The sequence below is a fragment of the Geotrypetes seraphini genome, chromosome 10 (genome assembly GCF_902459505.1).
Source record: "Geotrypetes seraphini chromosome 10, aGeoSer1.1, whole genome shotgun sequence".
NCBI lineage: Eukaryota > Metazoa > Chordata > Amphibia > Gymnophiona > Dermophiidae > Geotrypetes > Geotrypetes seraphini.
Window position 1 is genome coordinate 98,477,119 of NC_047093.1, and position 26,669 is coordinate 98,503,787.

The 26,669-nt window shown below is 42.4% G+C and overlaps 1 protein-coding gene across 3 annotated transcripts in view; it reads right to left on the bottom strand.

Annotated features, from left to right (window-relative positions):
* MAMDC4 (MAM domain containing 4) overlaps positions 1 to 26,669 on the bottom strand; it is a 343,940-nt gene that overhangs the window by 223,783 nt on the left and 93,488 nt on the right. For all 3 annotated transcript variants that reach the window (XM_033959811.1, XM_033959812.1, XM_033959813.1), the window contains 3 exons: positions 23,313 to 23,397; positions 21,073 to 21,198; positions 11,988 to 12,113 (listed from right to left, as the gene is read on the bottom strand). In XM_033959811.1, coding sequence (XP_033815702.1) covers positions 11,988 to 12,113; positions 21,073 to 21,198; positions 23,313 to 23,397 — 337 coding nt within the window. The remainder of the gene's footprint in view (positions 1 to 11,987; positions 12,114 to 21,072; positions 21,199 to 23,312; positions 23,398 to 26,669) is intronic.

The following is a 26,669-nucleotide window of genomic DNA, read 5'->3' on the forward strand; positions in this document are numbered from 1 at the left end:
CTCAGTCAGAGGCGTACTTAGCATATGTGACACCTGGGGCCCATCATTTTTTGACCCCCCCCCCATCTATATGAAAAATATGATTTTTAGTAACAATCCACATATCGCACAACAAGTTTCAAGTTTAATGGAGATTTGATTAATCGCTTAATCATAATTCTAAGCGATGTACATAATAATAAAATTACAAAATGTGGGGAACAATGCAATAAATAACAAAAATCAGATCTGACAAGACTATTGACAAATGTAACAAAACTAAGAACATAAGGGAAGAAAGGGATAAGAACTACAAATTATTTAAAAGTTAAAGAGACATATAAGGGAGATACAGAATTCTAACTTTGGAGAGAACATTCCGGGCCAGCCAGGCAGCGATTGGCTGGCCCAGAACATCCTCTCCGACGTCAGAATTGACATCGGGTGGCAATTGGTCGGCCCCGCGGGGAAGAAAAGCAGGGAGAACTTGGCGCCGGCTTCTTCCCAATGGCAGCAGTGGCAGCCTATTCCCTGGTGGGTGGCCAGTTGTGCACCCACTTGGGGCGTGCAACCGGGGCAGACTGCCCCCCCCCCGGTACGCCCCCCCCCTGGTACGCCACTGATCTCGGTCGACCATTGTTTCTGCCTGTAGTGGTTGGCCCCATCATGACTGTTCCAAAGACACAAGAAGCACATGTATTTGGTGTACCCCAGTTGCAGACCCAGAAGGAGTGGCACAACTTTGAGATCACCACAGAGGTTCCACTAGTGATCTGCATAGTGTGCGAGTTAAAAGTGTCTCTATTAACTCATATGTTTCCTTCAACCCAACTGCATGAACAACAGGAACAGATGGCTTCTGGTTTCCATTGTGTAAAAGTACCACTTTAATGCTTGCTTTGCTTGAATCAATGAATAGTCTCCATTCATCAGAAACATGTTCATATCCCAGTTCACACATGAGACTATTAATATCAGTACAGAAACAAATGTTTCCTTCCATTTGGTAAAAGGAAGCCAGGATGGTGTGACAATAACAGAAAAAATATATTTTGGTGTCCTGCCTTAAAAGATTCCATTGTTTCAGCCTTGAACCCAACAATTCTGCTTTTTCCTTTGATGGTGACAAATCTCTAACTAGATCATTAAGATCTTTATGAGTTAGCAGATGAGGTTGTTTTTCATCCACTTCAGGTTCATACAACTCCTCCACAGCAGCAGAGGCACATTCTTCAGCTGAACTTTCAGCACATTGTGCAGAAGATGTGGAAGGAGGAACTGGAACTGGATTCTCCGAGTCATGAGGAACGGGTTTAATTGCTGACGGGCGATCAAAATACATAATTTTTTTTTATTCCTCTTTGTGAATCCAGCAATTTTTGTTATGCAAAAATAATTCAGTGATGATTTATTGGTTCACGCCACACCATGGGTACAGTGAAAGGCATCTTCTTCCGTTTCCCATTCAGCCACTGTGTTAATCCGGAATAGAAGACAGTGCAGCCAAAATAATGCTTGTATGCATTTTTGAAGTTTGCTGGACAGATTCTTTCGCTGATCTTGTGCAGTAAATTTATTTTATTTTAGCATTTATATACCACTTATAGTCTAAGTGGTTTACACTCAGGTACTCAAGCATTTTTCCCTATCTGTCCTGGTGGGCTCACACTCTATTTAATGTACCTGGGGCAATGGGGAATTAAGTGACTTGACCAGGGTCACAAGGAGCAGACATAACAGAAATTATCAGGATGCTTAACTCAACCTAGTCTGTTCCTAATAATTATAATATCTTAGACAAAAACGAACAAAATATAAAAATTCACAGGTAGAAAAAGCAGCACAATCACTTTTTAGTATAAACTTTGAAATTTCTGGTATATGTGATCGATGAGCTGTCCTAAAATGCAATATTGTGTTACAGAAACAGTAAAATACCGACGCATCACAGTAGCATTATTGACGAATATGATATAAACACAAACACATAACTTAAAAACAGGATGTGATAAATTAAAACTGTTTTCAGATTTAGAGTCAGCATGTGACCCCTGTTAAGATACAGGTGACAGAACTCCAGTAGCAAAATGCTTGTTGACCTGTGTAATTTGCATGAAAGCATCCCACATCGAATCCCTATAATATCATCATGTTGTCGAATTGCAATTATTAAAGGCGACAGAAGGCAAAATAGCAGAGCTCAAATTCCACAGGGCTTCTGGCTCCGTGGAAAAAACTGAACTGAGGACCACGAGGTGGGATGCGCCCTCTAGTGGGCAAGAAGGCATGCACATGCGTGGTGCAGTGTAGCAAACTTGAAACTTCAATCAAGTTTGCTTGAAAAGCTGTCCGCGCTGGGGCTCCGTAGATGACGTCACCCACATGTGAGAATATGCTGCCTGCTTGTCCTGGGATAACTCCAGTAGCAAAATGCTTGTTGACCTGTGTAATTTGCATGAAAGCATCCCACATCGAATCCCTATAATATCATCATGTTGTCGAATTGCAATTATTAAAGGCTCTAAGGCTAAGTCAAACAGCAATGGAGAAAGGGGGCACCCTTATTCAGTACCCCTTAACAGTGAAAAAATAATCAGACACGACTCCATTTACTAATATATGGGCAAACAGTAACTTGTATAGCAACTTTACCATTGAAATAAATTATGAATCTATTTCAAACCATTTGAGAACTTGAAACATATATGACCACTCTATTCTATCAAATGCCTTTTCTGCATCTAGAGATAATACAACCTGACGGTCAGGATCAGAAGAAGCAATTGTTAAAATGTTCCAGAAAACACAGTTATCTGATGTATATGCACCCTGAACAAACCCACTCTGATCTATATGAATCAAAGATGACAATATATTTGACAACTGCATTGTCAAAATCTTTGAATAAATTTTACAATCCAAGTTAATCAGTGAGATAGGCCTATAATTTTCCACTTTTGAGTGATCACGTCCTGGCTTTGGAATCACTACAATTCTAGTTTCTCCAAAGGATGTTGAAGTAGGAGGTTCATCTAATAAAGTTTGATATAACCGTGTCAAGTAAGGCACTAAAACATCCTGAAATGCTAAATAAAATTCAACTGACAACTCATCCGGTCCTGGCCACTTCCCTCTCAAAAGGGATTGTAAGGCTTTTAAAACCTCAGCTTCACATATAGGAGTATGAAGTTTCTCACACTGCTTTTCACTTAAATTCGACTGAGGAAGCTGTGACAAAAATAATTTACAGCCTCATATGAGTTCGCTATCTCTGAAGTATAAAGTTTTATATAATTTGCAAAATTCTAATGCAATTTCTTCATCACGCAAATGACTAATTCTCAATTCATCTACCACACAAGCCACATGGTCTCTATTCTTTTGACCTTGTTATTTTCAGAATAGTATAAAAATGTATGCATCAAGACTGATTTGCCTCCTGATTCAATTTAGAGTTATAGGCATATTTCAGACTTTGAAGATTCTAGAACACTCCTGACCATAAAACATGCACACAGGATTTCTCAAGTTCACAAATTTCAGCCTCCATATCCTTCAAGTTTATTAGAATTTTGATAAAATGCAAATCAAGACTTCGAAGCGTTTTACAGTTTGAATTAAAAAGGGGGAAACAATGAACAAATAAGTACAGACTAGACAATACTTCACAAACATAAAACAATAGGAAAGTGGGGAGAACTACAATTTAAAAGTAAAGAAAACATAAAAAGGTAAACAATAATAGGGAAGCTAGGGAATAAAGATTATTATTAAACAACCCTGGCTGTTTCCAAGTCTATTCAGAAGTCATATGCATCTTGGAAAAGGTAGCACTTTAGATTACCCTTAAATTTATCTAAATCATTTTCTGCCCTGATATGAGGTGGCAGTGAATTCCATACTGTAGGGGGCTGTAATTGCAAATGAAGTGGCCCGAAGCGTGCTAATGATTTTTAAGGATGGTGTAAGTTTATTAGGATTTTATATACCGCCTATCAAGGTTATCTAAGCGGTTTTTTACAATCAGGTACTCAAGCATTTTCCCTCTCTGTCCCAGTGGGCTCACAATCTATCTAACGTACCTGGGGCTATGGAGGATTAAGTGACTTGCCCAGGGTCACAAGGAGCAGCGCGGGGTTTGAACCCACAACCCCAGGGTGCTGAGGCTGTAGATCCAACCACTGCGCCACACACTCCTCCTGTAAACAGAAGATGTTGAGAGGAGGATCGTAGGACTCTTAAAGGTTTGTGTGGAATAAGAAGCTTGTGAATAAAGACTGGTTCATTAGTATTTTGGGACTTGAAGGAGAGAATAGTTATTTTGTACATAATTTGATGCGGGATTGGTAGCCAGTGCATACTTTTCAACAGGGGAGTGACAAGGTCAAATTTCATCTGGTTTGTAATAATTTTTGTGGCAGTATTTTGTATCAATTGTAGGCGGCGAATATCTTTTTGGCATATACCCTTATATAATGCATTACAATAGTCAAGTTTGGATAGAATGAGAGAGTGAATTAGAATGTTGAGGGATTGGGGGTCCAGAATGTTCACAAGAGATCTAATTATCCTTCAGATCTTTCTTCTGCTTTTTTGTAACACCAATAAAATATGTTATAATTGATCCTCAGAATGTGGCCTTATAAGCCTCCCACCAAATAAAGGGAGCATAATCAGCCATCAAGTTGCATTCAAAGTAAGACTTGGATTCATTAACAACCCGTTCCATAAATACTGAGTCCTGAAGCAGAGCAGTATTAAAATACCAGAAAGGATGTTGAACCCATGAAAGAATCCCTCCCACCTAAATTGTGACTGCTGTATGATCAGAGATAATTATTCCATGAATGTCAGAACTCAGCAGAAAAGGTAAAAGTGTCTTTGAAATTAAAAAAATAAATCTATACGTGAATATGATAAATGAACTGGAGAGAAAAATGTGAACCCTCTTGCTACCAGATGAAGCTCACAACAAGGATCCACTAGTCCTAATTGCTCCATAATTGAGCCAATAGCATCACTGGACCTGGTTTTTCATAAGCAACTTGATGACTGTCTATCCATGGCACAATCCTGGACCTCATTAAAATCACCTCCAACACAATATAGTCATATGGAGATTCCGTAACTTGGTTGCAGTTAAGGTGGCTGTGTAACTGCTGAGCTCCTCCCTTGGGCACATATACAGACTACTTATTAGCAGTTGATTTCCTCCCTGAAGATTAATATTACATTACATTACATTAGTGATTTATATTCCGCTTGTGCCTTGCGGTTCTAAGCGGATTACAGATTAGAAGTCTGGACATTTCCAGGAGCATTACAGTACAAAGTAGCAAGTTACAATTGTTAGTCTGGTCATTTCCAGGAGAATTGTAAAGTAAAGAGAAAGTATATAATAGGATACTGTGATGAGTAATAGTACAATCGTGATGCTGTAGAGAGTTATACAATGTTGAAGGTGTTGCTGTGGTGGTGGTGGTGGTGTTCATAAGAGTATTTTCTAGTGCTTTAGTGAGGTTAAGATGATGGGAAGTGTTTTTTGAAAAGATGAGTTTTGATTTCTTTTCGGAATACTTTAATGTCTGTTGTTTTGATCAGTAGATTGGAGATGGTAGTGTCAATCTTCGCTGCCTGTGTCGCCAAAAGGCTGTCGTATGGTTTCTTGCGTCGGGTACCATTGAGAGGGGGGTAGTTGAATAGGCTCTGGGTTCTCCTTATTCTGGGTGTGAGGTTATGGTATAGTCGGTTGTTTAGGTAGCTGGGTGCTGTTCCATGGGTTACTTTATATAGTAGACAGTAGAATTTGAACTGGGATCTTGCTTTGCCTCCAAATGGCAACAGGAAAACAAACACGTTTGGAGACAGCTTTTGTGGCTTCAGGAACAATTAAAAGACTGAAACCTGATCCTCCCACCCCTTCTAAAGTGCTTTTACCAAAGGATTCAATGGAAATACTAAAACAACTTATGGAGTGAATGAAAAGTGTCCAGGAGATACTACAGGATAATTCCTCAAATTAGTCTCAGTTCAGGAGGAAGTGGCAAATCTGACCAAGGAAGTGCAGATCTCTAACTCCAGATTGGAAAGCTGTGAGCACAGGGTGTTAGCATGTGAGTCTAAACTGGTTCAGTGCCAGGCTGTCATCAATCTTTAAAAAAAAAAATAAAATTGGAAGATTTTGATAATAGGGGATAATAGAAAAAAAGATCATACAATGGAAGGAATTGAAGGTGTTTTTCTTACTGGACTTTGCAAAGGCCACAGCTGCAATCGGAAAAAATTTTTGGCACTCAGGCCACAGTTGAAACAGTTGGGAGCAAGGTATGGATTATATAGCTATGATGAAGATTACTTATTGTAACAAGACTATGCATTTTGAGGATCCAATTAAACTACAGTAGTATATTGCTCAAAAATTGGATGGAATGTCATAACTTTCATTTGTTTTGATTTGAGTTATAACTGTAATAATCAAGCTTTTATTTTTACTGGATTGCTGTCTTGGTAAAGTTTTTAGTTTTGCTTAATTGTTTTATTAGGAGTTCTTTGAGGTTGGAAACAGATGGTTACCATGGTAAGTAAAATGTTACTTCAAGAACCTGTTAAGTTATTTTATGGATTCAGGGTATAAATTCTAAAACATTTTCTAAGCCTGGTTGGAACGGATCCATTCTTCAGATGCAGCGTTCTTGTTGCCTGGACATCATCCTGCTTTCCAAGTCTCAATCTGAGTGATGACCCCCTTTGGAAGCTGTGCCATAGAACCCTGCAATCACTTGGAGCGGTTTTTTTCCATTTATGAGATTCCTTATTGCTTGTCTCCGATGAGCAAGCAGTTTGGGGATAATTTGGGGGCCAGGTACTCCTGTTGGACTAACCTAAGGGCCTCCCCTTTCCCCTCCACGAAGCGACTTCCTGTTTCCGATAGAGGACAGAATGCTGGAGGGGGCACACAGTGGGATCACACTGTGATGGCTTAAGCAGATTGCAGCCATTTTCATATTTTTGGTGGAGTCCTCTTGCTAGGCTGTGGTAATGGTGCAGATTGGTTCCACGTATGCAAGGAGGCATGTGGTTGTGATTGGATGAGCGGAAGTGAGGAGAGGATACCGCAAGCAATGCTGAACAGCATACAGCTTTTCGACTGGAGGGACAGGACTTTCTGCAAGCAGTGCAGTGTCATTGTTGTCATAATCAGGCTGTTGAACGATCGCAGGATGTAAAGTGAAAGTGCCCGACTGTGAAAAGAGCAATGACGATTAACCTCTAAAGAAAAGAAAATTTGGATTCAATTGTTTAGAGAACATTTAAAGTTAAAGTGGGGTATTGTTTTATGATTTATTTATTTTACTGCTAAAAGGGCTAAATGATTTGCATTAATATACTGTTTAATTAAATATTCAATGCTTAATAACATTATTGGAATAGTGTTATAGTTAAATAATTGGAAATCATAACTTAGTTAATATTATGAATTATTAAATACGGGGTTTAATTTTGGGGAAGTGTCAAAGTGCCTAGGGAGGTTGGTAATTGCTAGTCATTATGCGTGCACCCAAGTTCAAGAGATACTTCATGAGTGGGGGTAGGGGGATGGGGGAGTTAGTTTTGGTTCCTGGATGTGGGGAGAAATACTATATATTTATTTGTTCAAAGGGAAATGGATGGACTATTTAATAGTATGTTATAATTATTCAGAATGGCTTTAAAAGTATATTCGTTAAATGTTAATGGACTTAACCATCCTATTAAAAGAAAAGAAATTCTCAATTTTTTAAAACAGGAGGCGGATGCTTGTCTTTTTACAAGAAATACACTTATCACACATTGTGGCTGCCAAATTAGTTGGGGGGTGGGTCAAGTATTGTTTTTGGGCTCCAGCGGTGGCCAAAAAGGCTGATGTGGCTATCTTGGTTAATACAAGATGTTCTGCGGTATTTGGTAATGTCCAAGCTGATCCTATGGGTAGATGGCTTCATATAGATTTGACTTCAGGAAAAGATTCCCTGATGTTATTTAATATTTATTCTCCTAATTCAAATCAGGCCGAGTTCTTTAAAAAACTCCAGCAAATAATTCTGTCACTGGCTAAATCTAATTTAATTGTAGCCGAAGATTTCAATGCTGTCATGGATCCATTACTAGATAAGCAGCCTAGTAAGCAGATGAAATCACTAGGTCTAGACCAGTGTTCTTCAACCTTTTGACACTTATGGACCGGTGGAAATAAAATGATTATTTTGTGGACTGGTACCCGTCCGTGGACCGGCAGTTGAAGAACTCTGAGCTAAGTCGTGCCCATCTCCACTCAATCTCCACCCCAGACCATGCCCCCATAATAGTACTAATTGTAACACCATTTTTTTTCATTCATTTTTCATATATACACACAAATGATCATCCAACTCTCTGGTAAAAAAAATGTTTTTTAGTCTTCACATGTTGAGGAAAGTGAGATCCTGCTTCCGCCAACAACATTTTGCTGTCCTTGTACAATCAATCATTCTTTCCAGACTGGACTATTGTAATTCCATCTAAGTCTAACCAATAAAAATCTTCAAAGACTTCAGCGGATCCAGAACACTGCGGCTAGGTTGATCTTCGCAAAAAGCAAATTTGACCATGTTTCCCCGCTAGCGTTTTTAGCGCACGCAGGAAATTACTGCACGCTACACTGTGCGCTATGATTCTAGAACTAACACCAGCTCAATGCTGGCGTTAAGGTCTAGCGCACACGCTATTCTGTGCATTAAAACCCTAGTGCACCTTAGTAAAGGAGCCCTAAGTTAAAATCACAGGATTCTAATCTGCTCCAGTAAATACAGAGACATACACAATGCATTCATAATACTACATTTGTCCATACTGTTTTACCACCAAGTCCAAATATTTACTCAGTTCATCAGGATCTTCAAATGTCTTTGTGGTATTGCATAAAATTATTTGCATACACGCTGGAAAATAAAGCCCAGATTGTGCCCCTAAAGTAGTCAGATGCTCTTTCAATGCCAAAAACTGTTTTCTACGCTGGACTGTCTCCTTATTCAGATCTGGAAATATCATAACCTTCTGACCCTCAAACTGTTATGAAGCCTTAAGTTTTGCCTGACATAATATTTCAAACACCTGTGAAAGGCGGAGGACTATCACCACAATTGGTCTAGGATATTTAGAGGTTGGAGGTCTTAAAGTAGGGACCTGATGTGCAGATTCCAATTCAAAAGGTCACTCTGACCGCATACCTACCAGCTAGGGCAGTAGAGTTTCCATAAATTTCAGTAAATCAATACCCTCTGCTCCTTCCCAGATGACCAAAACTCACAGGGTATTTTTCTGTGTCTGATTGAACTGACTCTCTAGCTCCCTCCTCAACACCTCTATCAGCTGCTGAGTTGTTACGAAGAATATCTTTTATGCTGAGTTCTTCCATAATGGTTTGGAGCGTAATTCCATGGCATGGCATGTGAGCTAGGATCTGATTTTGAACACTTGTTAGCTGGTAAAGCGGCAACAGAATCCAACTTGTGCAACTTTGAAGACATTTAGGGCTCCTTTTACAAAGCCGCGCTAGGGCCTTAACGTGCAGAATAGCAAGCGCTAAATTGCTGTGCGTGCTAGCCGCTACCGCCTCCTTTTGAGTAGGCGGGAGATTTTTGGCTAGCGCGCGCTAATCCGGTGCATGCGTTAAAAACTCTAGCGCACCTTTGTAAAAAGGAGCCCTTAGTGAATTATAGGCTGACAGCTAATGCAGAAAAGGGCTCAGATATCACAGACATAATAGAAGCTTCGTGTTTAACCTGCCATCTTCACCAACATTCTCTAATGGAACCCTTCACCAACATTCTCTAATAGAGTAATTTTTATGTGTTTGGAATTAGTGAAGATATACTTAGGGTTACCTGATGTCTGGGAAACCCCAGATATGTTATCTTTTTTGAGGACTGTGCAGGTCCCAGATGGTTTTTCAAAAATGGGAGATTCTGTCTGGATTTAGCCGGCTCTCTTAACTCCCCTACCTACCTTGTCCTCAGGCCCAGCCATTGTAATTGAATCTTTAGGCAGTTGACAATAGCAATGAGGTAAGCCTGCTGCCGCTGGCCTGCTCCGGAAGCTGCCTCTGCAGCGATTTCCTGTTCCCGCTTAGATGGGACTTGCAGAGAGGTGGCTTACGGGGCAGGCCAGTGGCAGCAAGCTTACCTAAAGTGTAAGTCAGCATTCTTCTGCCTAAATGTAGATGTGAACAGTTATATTGTGTCTATGGCAGGCTCAACTACTGATGACTAAATGTGACATGTTAGTGTGCAACTTACAGTACAGTGGTACCTTGGATTATGAGCATAATCTGTTCCAGGAGCATGCTCGTAATCCAAAACGCTCGTTTATCAAAGCAAAGTTCCCCATAGAAAATAGGGGCAACACCGACGATTCGTTCCAGAATCCGGGATCTGTACTTGTCAGGTGCCGGGTGCTGCAGCGCCCCCTCCTCCGTCCGCTTCCTCCATTCGTCAACCAAAGAAGAACCCCACAGTGCCGCTTCGGGGGGGGGATGCATCTAATGTCCGCCAGCCGCCGGAGAACCCCGCAGTGCTGCTTCAGAGGGATGCCTCCTCCATCCGCTGGCCAGCCCTCCATGTCAGATGCTCCCCACATGCTGGAGAGCCCCCACCCGAGCCCACATAGCCGAGCGCCGCCCCACCCACATGCCGCGCACGACACGCACAACGCCGATGATTGACGCTGTGTGCGTCACACGCAACGCACAGGCGGGATGGCACCTGGCTGTGCAGGCCCAGACAGAGGCCCTCCAACCTGCAGAAGGCACCCGATGTGGAAGGCTGGCCGGAGGATGGAAGAGGAATCCCCCAAAGCGGCGCTTCCTGGGCTGTAAGTGCTCGTTTATTGGGGCAGTGCTCGGTTTGCGAGTCAAAGGTTTGCTGAATGTTTTGCTCGCCATGCAAAACACTCGCAAACCGGGTTACTCGCAAACCGAGGTGCCACTGTATTCTGTAAATTATATGTGTAACTGGTAGACCTACACATGGCCTGCTCAAACTCTGCATAGTACAAAGCGAGAGAACAGATTAACCGCTATCAACAGGATCCACAAAAAGGTTAATCTACTGAAAACAACAAACCATTAATTCTAATGGTGATTAATAAATGAAGGAAAAGATCTCAGAGTTGCCACTCCCAGGATAATAATGATATTGTCCAAAAGGGAATTGTGGCATGTGGTTTCTTTCATTGATCAAAAAACCTTCATTATTGATTGTTATGTTATATTTAATATTTAAATTCTTAATAAAAACTATTAAATACTACCACTCTAAACTAGTTTTCTCATTATCTTCGAGGAGTATTTGTCTTATAATTTTTTCTTATTTTTTCAAATTTTTACTGTGCAAAAATGCTCGATGAACCTGCCGTTATCTGTTACATCATGTTTAAAAGATAAGTGCCAGTTTAAGGCCTGTTCATGATGCTTTATTTTTGTTATTTTGCACAGCCTATTTATATGAATAAGCTAGATTTGCACTAGCCACTTTAGGAAATGTTTGCACTTTAAGCATTTTTGCACATACTCTGCCCCATCTACGTCCCTTTTGCCCTTACTGTATCTGCTAAGCAACTTGAAAGCATAAATTATAGAATAGTGCCTAGAACTTAAATACGGCGGTACTTATTATATCTATGTAAATACTAGTATTCAATAACTTATGTGCATAATTAGCACCAAGTTAAGGAATGAGGAGGATAGTGTGCAAATTCTGATAGCATTGTAGGTAGGACAGATGGATCCAGCCCTACAATTATCCTATTCCATTGTAGCATCCTTCTGCTTCTGTGATCTTCTTTCATTGTGGTGGGGTAAAATCTGGCATGAATCTATCTTGTCCAAACTTAGCTAAAATTGTTCCGAGATTGCTTTTGGATGCACCTGAGCAATTGCCAAATCTACATGAACAGCAATGTAGAGTTCATCTTAAAGATGTAGCAAGGCTCACCTGAACGGTTGTTGCTAGTGTGGTCTCTGGCAGGTTGGAAACCATTTGTCCTAGTCCACATTCCTTGCTGCTGAGCCATGCTCCATTTACAGAGATCTTGTTCGAAAGTACATCTGTCAAACTCTCCTGAGAAGAAAGAAAAGTTGGCATAAAAATAAACAAACAAACAAAAAAAAGGATGGGCAGCTGGAAAAATTTTGTTTCCAGTAATTTTTACTTTGTGTTTTCTTGCCCATTAATTACTGGAGAAAAATTGTAAAGAATGTGCCCTTTTTGCAAATAATGTACACTATTCGCAAAGAGGGTGCAGTATTATCTATCAACAAAAAACACAAAGGGGGATATTCTATAAATGGTATCGAAACATATCCCCCTCTTTTACAAAGCCGCGCTAGCGGCTGCTGTGCGGTAACGGCCCCGAAGCCCATGGTATTGGAGGTATAGCTTCTGTTGTATGTAATATAAGAATCAAGAGAGGGAACTACCTAGGACAATTGATTTGGTAAGAACATAAGAATTGCCGCTGCTGGGTCAGACCAGTGGTCCATCGTGCCCAGCAGTCTGCTCCCGTGGCAGCCCTTAGGTCAAAGACCAGTGCACTAATTGAGTCTAGCCTTACCTGTGTACGTTCTGATACAGCAGGAACTTGTCTAATTTTGTCTTGAATCCCTGAAGGGTGTTTTCCCCTATAACAGCCTCTGGAAGAGCGTTCCAGATTTCTACCACTCTCTGGGTGAAGAAGAACTTCCTTACGTTTGTTCGGAATCTATCCCCTTTTAACTTTAGAGAGTGCCCTCTCATTCTCTCTACCTTGGAAAGGTAAACAACCTGTCTTTATCTACTAAATCTATTCTCTTCATTATCTTGAATGTTTCGATCATGTCCCCTCTCAGTCTCCTCTTTTCAAGGGAGAAGAAGCCCAGTTTCTCCAATCTCTCACTGTACAGCAACTCCTCCAGCCCCTTAACCATTTTAGTTGCTCTTCTCTGGACCCTTTTGAGTAGTACTATGTTGTTCTTCATGTATGGCGACTAGTGCTGGACGCAGTATTCCAGGTGGGGGCGTATCATGGTCTGGTACAGCGGTATGATAACCTTCTCCGATCTGTTTGTGATCCCCTTCTTAATCATTCCTAGCATTCTGTTTGCCCTTTTTGCTGCCACCGCGCATTGCACAGACAACGTCATTGACTTGTCTACCAGTACTCCCAAGTCTCTTTTCTGGGGGAGGGGTCTCTTCTAGTACTGCACTGGACATCCTGTATTAGTGTATAAGATTTTTGTTACCGACATGCATCACCTTACACTTATCCACGTTAAACCTCATTTGCCACGCCGTGGCCCATTTCTCGAGCATGTTTATGTCACATTGCAGGTCTTCGCAATCCTTCTGTGTCTTCACTCCTCTGAATAACTTTGTATTGTCTGCAAATTTAATCACCTCGTTATAAGTAAGACAATCAAGATGCTAGTAACATAAGTAGGATGATAGATTATGGCATAATCATGCCGATATTAATAACTCTGTATTGTAACACCTCACAGAAGTTCTATGCAACTCTGTATGAAGCCCATGTATTGTTAACACCTTACAACTCCTTATGGCAACATCTCTATAGAAGCTCATGTACTGTAGCGCCTTTGCAGAGGCTCATGTACAGTGTTGTGCAAAAGTTCTGCATCACTTGATTTGTTTGATGTATTTTAAGCTATGTAACCATTTGTTATGTATTATCTTATTTAATTTTCCATTCTACTATCATATTCAGTTACTGTACATGTATATTTGATAAAGGTGTGCCTTTAAATAAATTTTCAGTCCAGAGAAATGTTGTTAAACATTGGCAATGATAATGTATTGTGCTCGTATGGCTATATGATATTAAATTGTAGTAACAGATTCTGTTATATTACTATTAGTTTTACTTTTATTTCTATAGTTGGCCCTGAAGAGGGCTGTTTTGTCCTGTCTGCTTGTGAACAAGCTGATACCTTTCGGTCATAGAGTAGACCAGCTTCACCAGATGCTCGTGGGTGATAATCCTATTCCAAGCTTCAATCAGTGCACAATCAGCTCTTGCTTCTTTGTTGGCTGGTTTATTTTTTTTATTTCCAGTGACAGCTTGTACCATAGGTTCTCAATTGTCTTCTTTCTCATCCATTCAAGTACAGTTTTTGCTTGATGACATGGTGCCATTATCATTTTGAAAGAAGTAATCCCCAGGAAACAAGTTCTCTGCTGAAGGCAACATGCATTTCTGTGAGATTTCAATGTACTTCACTGCATTCACTTTGCCCTCTACAATATGAAGCCAACCAACACCACTAGCCACCAAAACACTGCAGTGAGGCTCATATTCAACCTGAAAAAATTCAATCACATCACACTTTTCTACCAAAAATTTCATTGGCTGAAAATTGAGAGCCAAGCACTTTTCAAATTTGGATGTCTCTTCTACAAAGCTCTATTCAGTCTACTGCCCAACTACCTCACCAATCAGTTCACATTCGCCAGACCCGGACGATCTACTCTATCTCAATCATTCTTCACCTTCCCCTCAATTAAAGGATGCACCCATAAGAGATTCATTAACAGACTCCTACCCAACCAAGCAGCTTCCACAGATCCCACATGGAGCCAACTGGTCAGAACATCAACCTCTTACATGCACTTCAGAAAGCTCCTAAAAACGCTCCAGTTCCCCAAACAGGACGATCCACCTTAAATTTTTCATGATAAGATTCCCGACCCACTGACTCTCTATTCCACATTGTTGCTCTAAGATTATGAACAATCATACCTATTTGCTTATCTCCCTCCTTATAATACCCTGCTTAACCTCCCTCTATGCAATCTGTGCAGTTTCCAGTCCTCTTTCATTGCTGTAGCTCGCTGATTCTTCTCAGCCATTTTTCCTAAAAACCGCCTTGAACAGAAAGGCTTCTGCAGTATATAAATAAAGATTTATGTTACATCCCCATGCCATGACCTTTGAAGGATGCTTAACGGACAGGTTAAGGCATTCAGGCTTGAATTCTTCTGGAAATCTGCGTACATACATTCTGCACTGATCACCCAAGATGCAGAAAGTGCTCTCATCACTAAATAACACCTTCTCCGACATTTCTTTTATCCACTTGCTGTATTGCACTGCTCATGCCATTCTTCACTTTCTTTGCTGGACAGTCAGTAGTGTCAGTAGTAGGGTTTTTCCTAGCTTTACACCTTCTCAAAACAAATTTCAGGCACCTGCGCCTCACTGTGCTTGTACTAACCATGGATGGGCATTTGTCCTGCCATGCTCTCAGCAACTGAGGTGACGTCTGCTTCCTCTTGCCTAGCGATGTGTGCCTTAAAAAACGATCTTGTCTTTCTTGGTCAACCTGAACATTGTCTATCCTGTGTTTCCCCTGTCTTCTTCTTCTTCTGAAGCACTCTGATCACTGTACTTTGATTGCATCTCACCTTCTGTGTGATCTGCCTGCTGGAATTCCCCTTTTCACCATGAACCACTATTCAAACCTAGTTTTCCTCTGACAAGAGCTGAAATATGGACTTCAGTGCTATTGATGTTGCTGGTCAATCAGTTTGAATGATACCAGTTGCAGGAATCCCAGAAATTTATATTTTCCACCATGTAGTAAAGCTTAATGCTGATTGGCTGCAAAAAATATCACCTCTGATTTGCTGCAGGAGGAGAAAATTGGAGTGGGTCAAGGATGACTAGGGATTATAGAAATCCAGGCAGTTGCAGTGAACAGCACGTTTGAATATCTTGGATAAGATGAGTAGGAAGGAGATTGGTCGATAGTTGACAGGCAGGTAGGGTCCAGTGAAGGTTTTTTGAGGAATGGTGTAATTACAGCATGTTTGAAGGCATCAGGGACGGTTGCAGTGGAAAGTGATAGATTGAGGATGTGACAGATATAAGGGATGACTGTAGGAGAGATTGAGTAGCGGGGTAGGAATTGGTTCAGAGGAGCAGGTAGTGAGTCTGGGAGAGAAGATGTGCAGTTTCCTCTTCAGTGATTTTCGGAAATGAAGAAAAGAAGGCAAGGGCTAAGGGATGATTGACAGAATGGGCAGGGGAAGGGAGAGGTGGAGGTGGCTTGGTTGTGAAGGTGGCTTGGTTGAGAAGTCAAGTTTAATTTTGTGGACCATAGTCTGGGGGAAAGTGATGGAGGGGTTGGAGGTGGGGGGCAATTTGAGCAGAGAATTTAGCATGACAAAGAGACTTCAAAGGTTGGAGCTGAGAGAGTCAGGTGTAGTAATCTTCTTTGGCAAGTAAAAGAGCAGATTAGAAGGAGGTCAGGATGAATTTGAAGTGAATGAGGTCAGTACAATGTGCGGCGGTGGCGAAAAGAGTGAACAGAATGCTAGGAATGATTAAGAAGGGGATCATGAACAGATTGGAGAAGGTTATCATGCCGCTGTACTACGCCATGGTACACCCTCACCTGGAATACTGCGTCCAGCACTGGTCGCCGTACATGAAGAAAGACACGGTACTACTCGAAAGGGTCCAGAGAAGAGCGACTAAAATGGTTAAGGGGTTGGAGGAGTTGCCGTACAAAGAGAGATTAGAGAAGCTGGGCCTATTCTCCCTTGAAAACAGGAGACTGAGAGGGGACATGTTCGAAACATTCAAGATAATGAAGAGAATAGACTTAGTAGATAAAGACAGGTTGTTCATCCTCTCCAAGGTAGTGAATGAGAGGGCACCCTCTAAAATTAAAATGGGATAGATTCCGTACAAATGTAAGGAAGTTCTTCTTCACCCAGAGAATGGTAGAGAACTAGAATGCTCTTCCGGAATCTGTTATAGGGGAAAACACCCTCCAGGGATTCAAGACAAGGTTGGACATGTTCCTGCTGAGCCAGAACGAACGCAGGTAGGGCTGGTCTCGGTTAAGGCACTGGTCTTTGACCTGGGGACCACTGTGTGAGCGGACTGCTGGGCGCAATTGACCACTGGTCTGACCCAGCAGCGGCAAATTCTTATGTTCTTATGAATGGGTACGAGATTTGAGCTCCCCACCTGCCGATCCCCCATACCCAATACCCCCCCATACCTTAACAACATTGGACGGACGGACGGGTCCCAAGCCCGTTCATCCAGCAGGCCACCACCCTCAGAATGGCAGGCCTTAGGGCCTGATTGGTCCAGTCACCTCAAGCCCCGCCCATAGGTGGGGCCTGAGGTGCCTGGGCCCATCGAAATTGGCCCAGTTGCCTTAGGCCCCTCCTGTGGGTAGGTGTTGGGCATGTGGGGTGTGGGGTCAGCAGATGGGAGGATCTCGGGCTTTGGGAGGGGCTGAGCAGAGGTTCAGTGGACGATTGTGGGGGTGCATTGAGGGCAGGAGGGCCTGTGATCCCTCCTGCCCGTATCTTAGTGGGTGTTGGGGGGGTGTCGGGGGTTTCATCGGGGCAGGAGGGCTTGGGCTCCCTCCTGCCAGATCTGATCGGGGGGGGATCGCGGCAGGAGAGATTGGCTATCTCTCCTGCCACGATTGTTGCTGGGGGTGGGGATGGATTCTGTAACCAGTGTTCTTTTTGGCAGACACCGGTTACAGAATCCAGCTTTTAGGCAAAGGACTGGGCCCTCATTTGCCTAAAAGGTCTGGTTCTGGGCGTTTGTGACTTAGGCTTTTTTTTGTTTGATAATGTGTTGCAAGTGTAGACGTAGTGGTGGTATGGCCGTTTAAACTGCTGAACGTAGAGGTAGGTCATTCTCAAAATAACCCCCACCTCATTTTGGATGTTTTTTTTGAGAATGGACATTTTCCCTGCTTCTACTTTCAACGTTTAGGCCAGGGCCTTAGGCCAAAAGGGGACTTAAGACGTTTTTTTAAAATTATGCCCCTCCACATGTATATGTTCTCTATATTGATTTTCTATGTGGTTTTCTTTAAACAAGAGTAATCTTGTGAAATTATGTAAAAAATTAATAAAGAAGTAATAAACAAAAAATAAAGACTAGTTAACAAAAACATGGCATAGATAGGCAGATGAGGGCACAGAAGTTTACAATATTAAAAGAGGAAAAACAAATAGGATCAGAACAAGAAGGAAGGTAAATTAAAAAGTAGTATCAGTAGCTAAGTGAGACGACCATGAAATAGAAGAATATTAGAAATTGGGATCAAACACCATCTTGAAATAATATGCTTTCATTTGAGACTTAAATATTATAATGGATTTTTCAGAACACAAATAGACCGGAAGAGAGTTCCAGAGGGTAGGTGCCATTATGGAAAAACTAGAATCTCTAAGCATGTCCGGAAACATCAGCCGGAAGGAATAGACAAAAAATGTTGGTGACAGAAATGATGATTCCTCCTGGGTGAATAAGGAGTCAAGTGATTAGATAAAAATAAGGGAAGACCAGAAATCAAAATCTGGAAAATAAGAATGTTATATTTGAAGGGTATCCTAAATGAAATTGGGAGCATATGTTCAGATCTGAGAAGTGCAGTAGCGTGGTCAAATTTTAAAAGTCCCTCCTGCCTTTTCTTTTTTTCAATAGGAAGGTGGGAGGGAAGGGGATAGTTCAGGTCTCTCCCTCTCCATAAATCCACCGCAGTTACCACCCACTTTTTAAGCTCTTACAGTTTGAGTAAAAAAAATGTATGTTCTTGGCACTAGTAAATTTCAAAAAGGCCAATTTATGACCACAGCTCTCAAAGTTAGGAGCATAAATCCTTTGAATATCGGACCCAACATCCCAGATTCTGTATAGGACACCCGGGAAAGGCGTCCTATACAGAATCAGGCCTACACCCGCCCAAACTAAACCCGATTCTGTAACTGATGTCCATGTTACAGATGCCGGTTACAAAACCGGGTTACTTTAGACACGGCCGCTACACTTATCGCGGCAAGGGATCTCCCTGCCGCAATTAGTATAGCAATCACAGGCTGCCAGTCTCAGCCCCCTCCCCCTGAACAAATGAGGCAGGAGGGATGCTCAACACCTCCTGCTGGTAGGCCCCCCACCCGCCCCCGATGATCGACAGCAGGAGGGTTCTCAACCCCTCCTGCCATACCCCGACTCCTGATCGCTGGCAAGAGGATGTTGAACCCCTCCTGCTGGTAGGCCCCCACCCGCCCCTGATGATCGCCGGCAGGAGGGTGCTCAACACCTACTGCCAGACCCCCACCCCCCAATGATTGACAGCAGAAGGGTTCTCAACCCCTCCTGCCAGATCCCCCACGATCCCCCCCCACTCCCTGGGCCCCCCCGTACAGAAACCTCCAACCCCCCCTCCCCCAAGTTTACCCCACCCACTCCCGATGATCGCCGGCAGGAGGGTGCTCAACCCCTCCTGCCAGACCCCCCCACGATCCCCCCACTCCCTGGAATCCCCCTGAACGGAAACCCCCAACCCCCCTCCTCCAAGTTTACCTTGGAAGGTGGTCGGCCAGAAGGGACTTCCCATCATCCAGCCTGCAGGCCCGCCTCCATCCAAATGAGGCAGGCCTGCCCCTCTCCGGCCCATTCCACACCATCCTAAGGCCTGATTGGCCCAGGCGCATAAGGCCCTGCATATGGAGATTCCGGTTGGCCCATGTGCCTAGGCCAATCAGGCCTTAGGATTTTGTGGGATGGGCTGGAGAGGGGCGGGCCCACTTCATTTGGACGGAGGCAGGCCTGCCGGCCAATGGGAAGACCCTGCTGGCTAGTCACCTTTCAAAGTAAACCTGGTGGGTGGAGGGTTGGTGGTTTCCGTTCGGGAGGTCCGGGGAGCAGAGAGAGGGTCAGGCAGGAGGGGTTGGGCACCCTCCTGCTGGCGATCATTGGGGGGTCCAGCAGGAAGGGTTGAGAACCTTCCTGCCAGCGATCATCGGGGGGTAGGGGTCCAGCAGGATGAGTTGAGCATCCTCCTGCCGGCGATCATCAGGGATGGGGGGGTCTAGCAGGAGGGGTTGAGCACCCTCCTGCCAGCGATCACTTTGGGGTGAGGGTCCGGCAGGAAGGATTGAGCACCCTCCTGCTGGCAATCATCGGTGGGGGGGGCTACCGAAGAAGGGGTTGAGCACCCTCCTGCTAGCGATCATTCAGGGAGAGAGGCGTAGACTGGTGGCCGCAGCCATGGCTGCTATTCTATTCGTGGCAGGGAAATCCCTTGCTGCAATAAGTATAGCGGCTGTGTCTACTTACAATGTAGGCCTGCCTGGGGAGCATTTTTTTTTTTAAACGTGCATCCCGATTGGCTGATTAGACTGCTGTAGGACGCCTATAGCTGCCTACAATCGGGACACAGAATCTGGGCCAACGTGTCTAAGTTTTTGAACTTAGGTACACTGCTGACAATTTGTCCTAGGGAGGGCAATTTTAAGACTGCTCAAGGGTTTTCTTTGAAATTGCAGACCAGCATGGAATGTTGCACCATCCCTATACATTCCAATATTGTGACACATCTAAAATAATTAGGGAAACAAAGGAACAGAGCATCTAGGATAATGCAGACATATATAGTGCCTACAAGTTTGTCCAGAGAAGAAAGTGCATTAACTTAGTGATAGGCAGAGCTGCTGCAAGGACAGCGGATGCCCTAGGACAAACTTTCAGCCTTATTGCTGGTTCCTAAATTAAATTTCAGGCTCCTAGGCTTCAGCCTCCTACCTAATATTTTGATAATCAAGACCATCAAACAAATATCCTTTAAAAATGCATATTAAGTATGTGCTGATCATAATCATCACACAAATATCCTATAAAAATGCAGGTTAAACTATGTTTGATGTTTCTTTGAATTTGTGTGACTATCAGGACCCACTGTTTTGCTTTGACTGCAACTGCTCTTTGCTTTCCCAGACAACTGCCTAGTCATGCCTAGTGGTTATCAGGCCCTGGAGGCAAGGATAAGAATTTAAGCGCATTTAATGTGCTAAGCTATATCAAAGCAAAGGCCCGTTAAACTCAGCATCTTAATTCTGACAGTGGCAACTCTGGGTCACTAGAAACTACCTTGCAAATCCCAAAGGATAGATTCATTACTTGCAGCACCCTCTCTGGATTGAGCTGTACTTGTCTATGGACTTTTTATCTAAGAATCAAAAAGAAGAACTGAAAGAAACTCACCACATTTAGGGTCTCTTTCATCAGAGTTGTCACCGCAGTCATCAGTGCCATCACAGAAATGGTCACTGTCCACACATGCCCCAGTGGTACAGGCAAAGGAATCACTTGGACACAGCCTCTGAGGTACTAAATATAAGAACATATGCATTACCATACTGGGATAGACCTAAAGTCCATCATTTCCTGTATCATCTTTCCAACAATGGCCAATCCAGATCACAAGTACCTGGCAAATCCCAAAAGATTTTATGCTGCTTATCCTAAAAAATAAGCAGTGGATTTTTCTAAGTCCACCTTAATAGTGGCTTATGGACTTTTCTTTTAGGAAATTATCCCAGTCTTTTTAAAGTCTTGCTAACCTAACTGCTTTTACCACATTTTCTGGCAACAAATTGCAGAGTTTAATTACACATTGAGGGAAGAAATATTTTCTCCAGTTTTGTTTTAAATTTACTACTTAGTAGCTTCATTGCATGAAATCTAGTCCTAGTATTTTTGGAAAGAGTAAACAAGTGATTCATGTCTACCCATTCCACTTCACTCAGTATTTTATAGACCTCTATCAAATCTCCCATCAGCCATCTCTTCTCCAAACTGAAGAACACTTTAGCCTTTCCTCATAGGAAAGTTGTCCCATTCCCCTTAATCATTTTCTGTTATTTTTCTCTGTGCCTTTTCTAATTCCACTATTTTTGGGGGAGATGCAGCAACCAGGATTGCACACAGTATTCAAGATGTATCTTCACCATGGAGCAATACACAGGCATTACAACATTCTCATTTTTGTTTTCCATTCCTTTCCTAACAATTTCTAACATTCTATTTGCTCTTTTAGCCGCCTCTTCACACTGAGCAGAAGGTTTCAACATATCCTCAATAAAGACACCTAGATCCTTTTCCTAATGTGGAATCTTGTATAAGCCTGCCTTTTTAGAGGTTCCCAGACACCTACACCTAACCCAGATTATGGGAAAAGGGGCACATAAGTTATTTATTTGGTGGGGCCAGGGCCAACTGAAAAGCTGGTAGACTGAGCAAACTAAGCATCAGGCTGTTCTTCCACAAAAATTCAGACCACACCACAGAGTAAAACTGGAACTTTACTGTTCTATCAGTTGATGAAGTACAAATCACAATAAACTGTCAACTTATATACATTGGATATCCTCTCCTCCAGCTCACACTCCTTATAAGTTAAAAAAAATTAGACTGATGGTATCAACACAGTTCAATAAGATGGATGTTGTATAAGTTCAGTATATTGTAATTTTATAGATGACCTTTAGCTGCTATAACCTGGTTACAGTACAAATGTTCTTTTTTTATCAGCCCTTTCCTCCACTCTGCCTCAGGTGTAATGGCATGGTGTAATGGCTGCCTGGATGGTAAGACTAACCCCCTGAGATCCTCCTTGCTTTTCTCTCGAAGGGCTAAAAAGGAAGTCGCTATAGAGTGAAGGCTTCTGGGCAAGCCGACAGAAGCAGGATCATGTTGCTAACGCTGCTGGCTGCCCGAAGTTTGGAAATTGCAGCGCTGGAAGAGCCATATTTATTTCTGGGGTGGGGGCTGGTCTGGAGAGAGTGAGTCGAAAACCCAGACAAACTCCCTCCAGTCCATGAAACCATCCAGACACCCAGACAGTCCTCTAAAAAGAGGACATGTCCGGGTAAATCCAGCTTTTATTGCTGACTTTGTGGGATTTCACAGAACTGGGCACAAACTCTCTCTTGGTTTCTGTACATGTCTAGGTGAGAAGTGCTGGAAAGCTGGAGTTGGAGTGACCAGTCTTGTAGTAACCCTAATTTGGGTTCCTCTTTCCCACATGTATCACTTTGCACTTGTTTACATTAAATGTCATCTGCCATTGGGATGCCCAGTCTCCCAGTCTTATAAGGTCTTTTTGCAATTTTTCACAATCCTCTTGTGATTTAACAACTTTTTATATGGGAGGAGGGCAAGAAGATGTTACAATTCAAGGAACCGAAAAATGTCTCCCAATGTGAGTATGAACTTCTTTCTTTCTTCGTGTATCACTTTCAGACTTGATTTCTGATTTGTATGGCTACAGCAGTGATGGAAATGACGATTGGGTCACTTTCCACAATTGGACATTCATCATAGTGGAGTTTATTAGAAATGCTACTTATACCATATTGTGATACATATCAGGACCTAACTAAATGGACCTAACTAAATTCTGCTGCTCAAGATGAAAATAGAAGTCAGGTCAAGAGGCTTACATGGTAATCCACAGTGTCGAAATTCCACATCATCGATAGCAAGATCTCCTCGTTCCCAAAAGCTTCTTGTAGACGAGATGGTGATCTACAAGAAAAAATAGCCAAGTTGTGGGGGATTTTTGTGCTTAGTAATCCAGAGATGATTGATGCATTATGGTGGGACAGGTGGCCAGTGATGCCTGCCACCCATAGAATAGAGGTCACAAAAGCAGACGAAAATACTGTGGGGTGGTAGGGAGACTACGCCAGCTAGGAAGAGAAAAAAAGAAAGGCCAAGCCTGCCACTTGATAGGAAGGGAATTTAAGAGCTCGCACCAGATGAGTTTATTGATAAGGACATGGACTGGTCCCCACGGAGAGAAGCAAATAGTGGACCATCTTCTGACATGAGATGGAGTTTAAAATACACTAGGCAAATCATTTCTCTGCATTCCACATTTCCCGAGACTGAACTCAGCTAGCTCTTATTGCTGACTTTGTGGGATTTCACAGAACCCCTGACACTGGGCACAAACTCTGTCTTGATTTCTGTAGATGTCTAGGTGAAAAGTGCTGGAAAGCTGGAGTTGGAGTGATCTGTCTTGTAGTAAGGGGAGGGGGGGTCCACCCCGGGTTCGGTCTTCCTAAGGGTGTGGTACACCTCCTCCTCTCCACCACTCCCACTCCTCTTACCACGCACACGTGCCCCTTCCCTTCCCCATACCTTTTTTATTTCCCTTGCGCAAGGTTACTGCCCAAGTCGGCATCGGTGCTCTCTCTGGTGTCACTTCCGGGACCCACGCCTAAGAAGTGACGTCAAAGAGTGAGCTGACACCGACATGGGCATGCAGCTCACGCTGGAGAAGTAAAAAAAAATATGGGGAAAAGGAAGGGGGTGCGCGCATGGCAGGGAGGGAAGGGGAAGAGGCTGGATGCAGCTCACCCAAACTATACCACTGGTCTTATTAGACTTATTTATTTACAGTATTTATATTCCACAAGATCTCAACATCCTTGATGAATAACAAAATAAAACAGGGAGACAACAACAAACAAAAAATCCAACAGAACTGCAGTGAATTATCGAATTGAAGAACAGAAACAAAATCTGCAGTGATGGTGTACTGGACACCAACTGCCTCTTTTACAAAGCCATGTGACAACGGCCCCGAAGCCCTTTAAATCTCTATGGGCTTCGGGGCCATTAGCACAGCACAGCTGCTAGTGCGGCTTCGTAAAAGAGGCCCCAAGTCTTTAATAAACAAATCATAAAAATATAAATAAGATCATACAACAGTTTGTATCCAAATGGATTGATAAGACCGGACCCGACACGGTCCGTGTTTTGAAGAAACACTCCTTCCTCAGGCGTCCTAGAATGTGTCAATATAAGAAAACCTGATGGATAACAACTGGATAAAAACTGGAATCAGCAGTGAATAGCTGAGAAAGCTCTTCGTTTTTGCCCTGCACCATGTAGGAGTTTTCACATTTGCTCAGCTATTCACTGCTGATTCCAGTTTTTATCCAGTTGTTATCCATCAGGTTTTCTTGTATTGACACATTCTAGGACCCCTGAGGAAGGAGTGTTTCTTCAAAACACAGACCGTGTCGGGTCCGGTCTTATCAATCCATTTGGATACAAACTGTTGTATGATCTTATTTCTATTTTTATGATTGTTTATTAAAGACTTGGCGTCCTGTACACTATCATTGCAGTTTTTGTTTAACAAATTAAATATACATAATAATTAAAAATTAGGGTTACATTTTGATTAAAATTTTAATAATGATTAAAAGTATATAATTTGTTTATTTTTCCCCTACAGAAGCTCCCTGTGATTCTAGGAAAGTCACTTAACCCTTCATTGCCCAGAGTCACAAGGAACTGAAGTGGGGGAAAAAATAACATATCTTTAATTGCATGATTAATCGCACTTACAAATTTTAATCAAAATGCAGCCCTATAAAATTTAAGAATAAAAGTAATGAAAAGATAAGAAATATAAATATAAACTGAAAAATTACTACAACAAAGAGTCTAAAATAGCATGAATAGTTTTTACAGCCTATTTCAGAAAAGCAAGCCTATTAAAAATAAAACAGCACAATACTATAAAAAAAAATATAAATGACAATCTCACAAAATCAAGCTACTAAGGCATGGATAGGCCTATCAAGAGGAAAAAATTGTTAATTTATTTCTAACATCTAAGGGGTGCCATTGTCTTTATGCAGGAGACTCACTTATCTACTACAGAATCTCTCAAACTCTGTACTGAGTAAAGGAATGCTATTTTTTGGCCGCTGATGGTCGTAAGAGAGGTGTTGTAATTTTATTGACCAAACATTTTAATTATGCTCTACTCTCGTATACAGCTGATACACATGGTAGATGGGTAAAAGTCACTTTAGAATTTGCTTCCCAGAGCTAAACTCTCCTTAATATATATGGACCTAATTCTGACAATCCTAGCTTCTTTGCAGACATAGCTTACCAGATAACACATATCAAAACTAAGTCATGTAATTGTTGGAGGGGACCTTAATATGCCTATGGATATTATATTAGATAGACAATCATCAGTTCCCTATAAAACCCCTCACTCTCATAGAGAAATTTTGTTTCTAATCTTGGTTTGGTAAATGCCTGGCATCTTTTTCATCCAAGGGATTTAGACTACACTTTTTACTCAGTATCACACAACACTTATGTTCACTTGGATTATTTTCTTTTATTACTACCAAGCTCAGTGTCATAGCGAGGGTGGGAAGTGCCCGGGGCGGTGGCACCCCCTTGCCCTCTTCCCTTCCCCCATTCCTGTTTAGCTTCCTCGGCAGCATCCGTTCTCCATATGATATTGCTTCCTAGTCGTAGGACCTGGAAGTGACGTCAGAGGGGCGCGCCAAGGATGGTGTGAGGAGCAGGTTGGAGCTCCTACTCGCGCCAGCGAAGATCTACAGGGGTGTCAAAGTCCTTCCTCGAGGGCCGCAATCCAGTTGGGTTTTCAGGATTTCCCCAATGAATATGCATGAGATCTATTAGTATATAATGAAAGTAGTGCATGCAAATAGATCTCATGCATATTCATTGGGGAAATCCTGAAAACCCGACTGGATTGCGGCCCTCAAGGAGGGACTTTGAGACCCCTGATCTAGAGGTACAGTGGAGGGTGAATTGAAGGCGCACACATGCGGGGGAGGAGTGTGAAAGGGGCTGCTAGCCTTTCACTGTTTTGTAATGACCACACAACGATAACACATTTGCTGTATCAAAGATATATTTTTATAAGTAATAAATCAATTGTCAGCTTACATAATTAGCATCAGAAAATGATTACACAGCAATTGTGCCAAGTGGAAGAAACAACCAGAGAC